Source organism: Sphaeramia orbicularis, chromosome 8, assembly GCF_902148855.1.
Source record: "Sphaeramia orbicularis chromosome 8, fSphaOr1.1, whole genome shotgun sequence".
NCBI classification, from domain to species: Eukaryota; Metazoa; Chordata; class Actinopteri; order Kurtiformes; family Apogonidae; genus Sphaeramia; species Sphaeramia orbicularis.
In genome coordinates, this window is record NC_043964.1 from 44,395,570 (window position 1) to 44,403,435 (window position 7,866).

General features: G+C 40.0%; 1 protein-coding gene across 2 annotated transcripts; it reads right to left on the reverse strand.

The window, feature by feature from the left end:
• Positions 1 to 196: 196 nt before the first annotated feature.
• ddx39ab (DEAD (Asp-Glu-Ala-Asp) box polypeptide 39Ab) lies at positions 197 to 7,569 on the reverse strand. 2 transcript variants are annotated; one of them, XM_030140259.1, is made up of 10 exons: positions 7,485 to 7,569; positions 6,429 to 6,645; positions 5,988 to 6,115; positions 5,311 to 5,587; positions 5,091 to 5,209; positions 2,413 to 2,544; positions 2,153 to 2,262; positions 1,796 to 1,940; positions 1,296 to 1,443; positions 197 to 904 (listed from the first exon to the last, which is right to left on the reverse strand). In XM_030140259.1, the coding sequence occupies exons 2-10, from the start codon at positions 6,634 to 6,636 to the stop codon at positions 888 to 890; spliced, it is 1,284 nt and encodes a 427-aa protein (XP_029996119.1). In that variant the 5' UTR covers positions 6,637 to 6,645; positions 7,485 to 7,569; the 3' UTR covers positions 197 to 887. The 2 variants fall into 2 exon arrangements, with proteins under 2 accessions (XP_029996119.1, XP_029996120.1); XM_030140260.1 differs by having other exon boundaries at positions 6,429 to 6,641; positions 7,485 to 7,559.
• Positions 7,570 to 7,866: the final 297 nt, after the last annotated feature.

The window sequence follows — 7,866 nt, forward strand, 5'->3', positions numbered from 1 at the left end:
CTAAGAGTTGATGTGGCAACAAAGTCCACCGCAGTAGAGGTAAGAGGTTGATCACTCTTTCCAAATCAGTAAGTTGTGACCCAGATCAAATTTTAACAACCAATTTCCAAATTGCATATTTTCAAATAAATCCTCACTCCTATATATGGTGTTGAACAAAGTACTTATTTTCCAATAATTAAATGATGGTTTACAATTTTTGGTGAAACAGTTTATTACATTTTGTTACTATAGCTTTGTATGTGAATACAAGATACAGACAGATACATTAAGCATTTATTAATGCACAGTGTGGCAATAACATACTCGTATCAAAATTCTGGAAAATCATTACTACAGCTTCACTTTGACTTCATTTATTGGAGGCATTCAATTGTAAATTCAAAGAAAAGAGCTGCCATATGAGCTAGAATCACAACTGTCACTACATGACTACATGATTACTTTAAAAAGGGCCAACTCTTCTGCAGTGGGAGGGGGAAATGAGACATACACTCCTATACAAAACCTAGTTTCAACATTTAGGGGCAAAAAAGGCTAATAGTTACTTTTACATGTTCCTCAGAACTACATCTGACCATTTCCCTGAAGCTCTGCTGGTGACTAAAATAAAAAAAAAAAAAAACTGTGGCAGAAACAAAAGCCTTACAAGAGACCACAAAAGTGAAATGGCATTTTATAAAAAGTTTTAATTTCATTGAGCAAAAACAAACAGTAAAAGACAAATTAAAATCAAGCACACCCCTCAGTCCCCATTTCGGACAATAAAAATAAATGTTTGGTGAACAAAGGGAACGAGCAGAGCTTTCAAAACAATGAAGTACATCTACTTCCAAGTACAAGACACAAGATCCATGGAAAAGGAGACACCCGCTTGGCTGGAAGACTCATCTGGACTGCTCGACTACAGAGGGGACAAGAGAGACATGGAATGAGCATGTAAAAGGATCAGCACTGTGAACGACAGCTGAGCATACCAACTTATCACCAACAGGTTAAACATGTAAGGGCACTTTCCATTTGATGAGAACCCATAGTTATATGGCAGCACCAACTGTTTGTCTCTAATTGCCAAGATGGCGTTACAGATTCATTACACTGGCCGATTAACAGTGGGGCGATCTTAAGCTGAAGAGATCCTACTGGCTTTAAGAGCCCCACAAAACGGAACATGCGCATTAACGGTGAGTAAGTTATTTTGATAGTGAAGTGCTTTGAAACCATTTAAGCCACAAATTATAATCATTCCAGTAACTTTATTAAAGACATCAAGCATTACATTAGATGAGACTTACTGTAAGATGAGATGTCGATCTCATCTGGCAGTTCAGCCACGTTAACCTCAAAGCGGTCCTGCACATCATTCAGAGTCTTGGCGTCTGTCTCGTCCGACACAAAGGTTACAGCTAGACCTTTGGTCCCAAATCTGCCAGCACGGGCAACCTAGCAGAGACCACACAAAGTGAGTAAAAACAAACACTTGAACTGCAAATGTTACTTGCAAAAAGTGGGAAAATGGTTGACTTTGGTGTGAAATAATTAAAGATAATAAATATATACCAATTATAATTGTTTTGGACTTTTATGATTATCATATAATATCAACAACATGGAAAACCTACACCAGATACAATAACATCAAAAATGCTTGGGAAGAGGGCAGCTTATGTTACGTAAGACTGAGAACCACTGCACTTCACAGTAAACAAGTAACAGAATCACAAAAACAGTTGTAGCACATCACTGTGGTATTCAAAAAGAAATGTAATGTTATGGAGACAGTGGGCAATCTCACCCTGTGCAGATAGGTGTCAGAATCTTCTGGCATGTCATAGTTGAAGACAATATTGACTCGCTCAATGTCCATCCCTCGGCCAAAGAGGTTAGTGGCCACCAAGATCCGCCTTTGGAAGTCCTTGAATTGCTGATAGCGAGACAGCCTGTGAGAGAGGAGAACCAAGCAGAGCCAGGGTGGATTATCAACACAGCTGCTGTGGGCATTACTGGACTGCACCAGCCTTTGAAGGCAATGATGTATGGACTTCACTGATGAGGCCTCATGCTCCGTAAACAAGCTTAGTATTTGGTGTGCAGTGGAGTGTATGTTTGAGAGTCTGTATGCATGAAGGAGAAGTGTGTAAACAGGACTCACCTCTCCTCCTGAGCCATTCCCCTGTGGATGGCAATAGCAGGGAAATTTTGCTCCACTAGGAGCTGGGACAGAGCGATGCAGCGCTGAATTGACTTGACAAAGATCACCACCTAGAGGTAAAACAGGGACATTAAAATATAGCACCCCAGGCACCATGAGCTGGAAACCTAAAAACCTTAAAGCAAATTGAAATCAAGCTCAAAAAGAAATAGTTATACATAATTCTAAAGAAATAATGTTACATTAGTAGCTCATCTTACCTGGTTAAATTCCAAAACATCGAGCAGATCAAAGAGTTTGCGGTTCTTTTCACTGTCCTTGAGCTTGCAGTAGTACTGTTGCAGACCATGGAGTGTAAGTTTGGTCTCATCATCCACAAATACTTCCATGGGCTTTAAAGATCAGGGCACAGATAAAGTGGGTAGGTCAGTCAGTCAATCAATCAGTACAGTATGAAAAACAAACTGTGAGGCTGCAATGCAAGAATAAATTTGAAGAAACTTACAACAATTAGATTTCAGCACATTAAATGTAAGATTACACTAATTGTGACATTTCAATACAATACAGAAAGAACTAATTCAGACACCTATACTTAAAATAGGACTGTGGCTGATGGTATTTATTCTTGCCAATCAGTCCCAGGGTGATGTTTTTCATCAAAAATAAACAAAACTTTCATCCATCCATCACATTATGTTTGCAGTAGGACAAAGTCATCCAACAGCCTTTACTAAAACAAACAGGAACACAGTCAGCTGATAATATGCATCTCTAATTAATTTTAATACTTAAAGGAGTGATATTTTGCTTTAAAAAAAAAAAAAAAGAAAAAGAAATTATGCATTTTAAAAGATTTCCCTGTGGTCTACATAAATTGTAAATGCTGTACTTGGGTCTGAATTCTTCATTAATTAAACTCCACAGGCCCATCTTTAACCCTATTTCTAAGTAATGACACCAGAAAGGTTATTTTGGGCACTGGCCCTTTAAATGCACATGAGCCACTTCACACCCCACCCCCTACAGGTTGTCGGCTGTGCTGCTCTGTCCCATTCAACCAACAACTGAACATTTTAGGAAATCGACTCGAAGTTTGGACATATTTTCAGTATAGACTACAACCACTGCTGGTGACAAACAATTATGGCATACTCGGAGGAATGTTCGTCGAAAGTCTTAACCTTATATGTGCAAATGTTGTGACGTCACTGGTTATACATGTAGCAAATTAAGCAGGAACTAAAATGGGTTGTAGAAATCCATTTGATTTTTGCCAAAACTAATATAAAGATAGCTTTGCAGCATCTGGAGGGTTCAAACTCAAACACACAAATAAATGTACCAAAGACTAATAAAAGTAGGTTTAACAAAATCTGACCCTTTTAACAGAAATAACACATGCAGGGTTGTATGGGTTAATTCTGTTAAATATTAAAATATATATGTATGTATGGGGAAAGGGTTGGGTTAAATAAGTGTTTACTTGTACCCACTCCTTTTTTTAATATGTAGAGACCATTTGTGTTATATTTCTATTTTCTTAAGTGATCAAAATAAAATCAATAACAAACGCTGCTGAGGTAGTTCTTCTGTGACACCTGAGGACCATGAACAGGGATGTGGGATCCTACACCTTATCCCACACCTAGGATGCTGTCCTCCGTAGGATGCCAGACACCAGGGGGCATAGTTGTCCCCTTTGTCTGGCCATCCCGGATAAAACAGCTGACAAGACACGACACAGTAACACCAAGTGACCATTCTGAGGAAGGCTACATGTTGTAGTCGAAACATGTAAAGGTAAAAATTAGGGATGTGCCGATACCACGTTTTTCCAGACCGAGTACGAGTACTTACACTCGAGTACTTGCCAATACCGAGTACCAATACGAGTACTTAAGAATCCCATTCCGGTTCTTAGTTCCTTTTGCAAATGTGCTTTATTGTCGTCGTTAGTCTGGCTGCAACAAAGTGCTGCTACTGTATACCATGAAGAAGAGTAAAGTTTTTTGAGGAGAAGAAAGTCAGTAATAATGAACATGGAGACGACAGAAGTAACACTAATGTGATACTAATATTGCAGCGTTTTCACTAGTAAGGTTTAAAAGCTTCACCGGGTAGCGAAAACATAAATGAGCGATAAGTTTTGTTTTCACTTCCGCTGGTGGCGGTCTGCACTGTTCCATACCCCCCGCCCAGCCCTGGGTAGTTGTCATAAATCTGTCAGTAGTTTTCCTTTAACTCACACAGTCGCTCTTTGAACAGATCCTCTACCTCCACGGTTCCCGCTGGTATTCTCTGTCTGGGTACGCATCCGCGAGCACCTGGAAAACGGCTGGACTGTACGCAGAGGATGGACAGAATGATCCATCCGTATCTGTCTGGGTCTTTAACGTTACCTGCAGTCAGCGTTACTTTTATCACCGTCATTTATTTTGAAAAATCTCCATACTCCCCACACATTATTCCACCGCCGCGTACCTGCTGCACTGAACTGTGAATGTCACACGGCTGTAAGTGGTATCGGTGCATTTGTACCGGGTTACTTTTACGAGTACGAATACAAGCACACACACTGAGTATCAGAGCCGATACCCAATACTAGTATCGGATCGGTGCATCCCTAGTAAAAATCTACTTTTTTTAATCCATCTGACAAAAAAGAAAAGGAAATCTTTATATCTTCTGTGACATGTTAAATGCAATGTAAAAATACTGGCTTTATTGCACGTGTGTGCTAGTGACTTTTTGCAGGAACTTAGAGGTTTTCTCACTTCTATCTATATCTATGCAAGTTCCCATTTTAAGCACTGAATTATTTTTAACAGGTTTAATACAGAACTAAATACAGTAAATTGCTCAAGGACTCAAAACTAAGTGGAGTACATTTTCTTGTTGGAATCATGTATGAGTAAGAACTCATCTGTTTACTTACATCCTGCATGAATTTGCGGCAGACTGGTCTGACCTCCTTGCTGAGAGTAGCACTGAACATCATAACCTGCTTCTCATGGGGTGTGAGCCTGAAGATGTCCTGTACGTCACCTCGCATGTCTACAGGGCAAGGAAAGCTCAAGTTCAGAACCACACATTTATTATCCTTCATTTAAAAGTTAAAAACTACACTCTTTACAGATCTCCAGCAGCAGACTTACCTAGCTGCTCTAACATTTTGTCACACTCATCCAAGACAAAATGTTTGACGTTCTTCAGACTGAGGGTCTTGTTGCGGACAAGAGCGAGGATACGGCCGGGCGTTCCAACAACAATATGAGGGCAGTTCTTTTTCAGGACCTCTTCATCCTTCTTGATGGCCAGACCACCAAAGAAAACAGCAGCCTTTACTGTGGGCATGTACTTGGAGAAACGCTCATACTCTTTGCTGATCTGGAATGCCAACTCTCGTGTGTGGCACATGACCAATACAGAGACCTGAAGAAAAGACATTATGCAGTCAGATGTTTTTAGCACATGTGGATTAAACCATTTCAACAAATACAAAAGAACTGCCTGCATTCCCATTGAATTGATTTGTTAGAATACACAGCCAGATTTCTGACAACTAAAATTGCCTTTAGAACATGCTGCAGCTCTTATACCTCTACAAATCTGTAATACTCAATACTAGCAACCCTGGCAAGATTAAGGGGCAGAAATGACATTTTAACTTAAAGGTTGCTGAATCTGAAATAACTTGTGCATATATAGATATGATTTCATTCATTAATGTTTGCTATGTAGACTAGTCAGACAGCTGTATTCCATGCTGAGAACAATTTCTGAGAGTCTTCATCTTAGCAAAATCAAAACAAACAATCTTTTATGTACTAACCTGACCATCAACAGGTTCAATCTGTTGCAGTGTGGCCAGCACAAACACTGCTGTTTTGCCCATACCAGACTTGGCTTGGCAAAGAATATCCATACCCAGGATGGCTTGTGGGATGCATTCATGCTGGACTGTATAGAAATGCACACACAAACATGATTAGGCCATGTACATCATTGCAGATACACTAGTTCTTTCATGATATTGTAAATAAAACCCTTAGATATACTTGCGTCAATCGTATTGAACCATACTGCTCGAGTGTTACCAAGATTTACCAATTACCACTTATTTTATTAAATACCACTAAAAACAAAAAGTACATACATTCTGATATAACAATTCAGGAATGGCTTTGCCAGCTTTGTATTTGAACAAGGTTTCCTCTCAACTGACCAAGATAACCAAATGCGCCCCCCCCCACCCACACATACACACACTTACCTTCAGATGGATGCTCAAAACCACAGTCAATGATGGCACGGAGCAGCTCCGGTTTGAGCAGGAAATCCCTGAAACCAGAGCTGTGGATGGAGACATAAGAACCCTTCACCTCCTTCTTTCCTGCGGGGGCTGCACTCTCAGGGGCTCCCTGAGGCTCCTCATCTTCTTCATAGTCGAGAAGCTCATTGTCAACGTCGTTCTCGGCCATTATGTCTGTCTGAAGCAAAATAAACGAGGCAATGATGATTACTTATTTGCGCTCGTTAACGAATCGCCTACCACAGATGCAGCCCTTGCCCACAAGTTCTTCACGTATAGAAGCTAAACGACTCAACCTGTTGTTGCCGTTCTTTAAACCGGCTCACATCACACATTTCTGGGATAGGTTGTATATATTAAGGCAAAAGACGAAGACGAACGTTTATGTGAATTTCAACCGGAACATGGATTTAACCTAATACCTGGTGAGGGCTGACCAGCTAATGATCAAAAAGTGCGAATAACCGGCTGTTTCTGAAGAACGCCGGCCACTGTAAAGTAATAGTATACTCTAAACATACACACATTATCACAGAAATACCCGGTAAACCCTATAGCTATGGTGATTTAGCCAAGCCTGCCGGCTTAACAAAACACGTTAGCATATGAGCCGTTTACTAGACTGGAAAGCTATTGTGTTGCATAACCACTGCTAACGTGGCAAGCTAACATGCTATGCTCCAAGAGTATTCTTTTCAGTGAAATCAACCTCTGCAAACACGTAGTCTTGACAGTCAATATTCAGGATATTGCAAAGAATTCCTTAGAATAAAAACTGAAAAATACCATATCTAGTGAATATTAATAAGAACGGGTAAGACAGTTGAGCTGCCTAAAACATCCGATGCTAACACTAAAAGGTTAGCTAGCTTGGAAGCACCAACCAAACAATGAAAGAATCTACTTCATTGATGTGGTATATTTCAATGTGAATTTAAACAAAACTCCATTGCTACTGCATGAACAGCAGAAGAATACTTTGTTGGTGCTAGAATCCTATCGATATTGAATCCTTACCTTTACGGTGTAAGATACGAGTTAACTAATAGATCAGTACCGCATGGGGGGAGGCCCGAGATGGTTTTGTGCAAATAAGCGGAAGTCCCGCCTTAGTAAAAATTCGTTGATTTCATTGGTGAATTCGGACGACAAACAGCAAAGGCGACCAGTGATTGGACAAAATGTGTGCCGCAGTCCATCGCATCTTAAAAAAGCGGGATACAACAGCGGTGGACTCAATGTATAGAGGCCTGTTAGGGACATAGAAACGAAACGAACACTTTGATGTTAATGTTCCTGCTCAAAGACAGAGAAAAGACTCACAAAAGAAAGGGTTACGTTTAGATAAAAAAAGAATAAATATTTGGTCTCAATAAAATATCAAAATAATTGATCTCCA

Coding starts and splice junctions, on each gene's coding strand:
- ddx39ab (XM_030140259.1), bottom strand. CDS start 6,636: ATGGCCGAGAACGACGTTGACAATGAGCTTCTCGACTATGAAGAAGAT. Junction 6,116..6,428: donor TTTTGAGCATCCATCTGAAG/GTAAGTGTGTGT, acceptor ATTTCTATACAG/TCCAGCATGAATGCATCCCA. Junction 2,263..2,412: donor ATGTTTTGGAATTTAACCAG/GTAAGATGAGCT, acceptor TTTTACCTCTAG/GTGGTGATCTTTGTCAAGTC.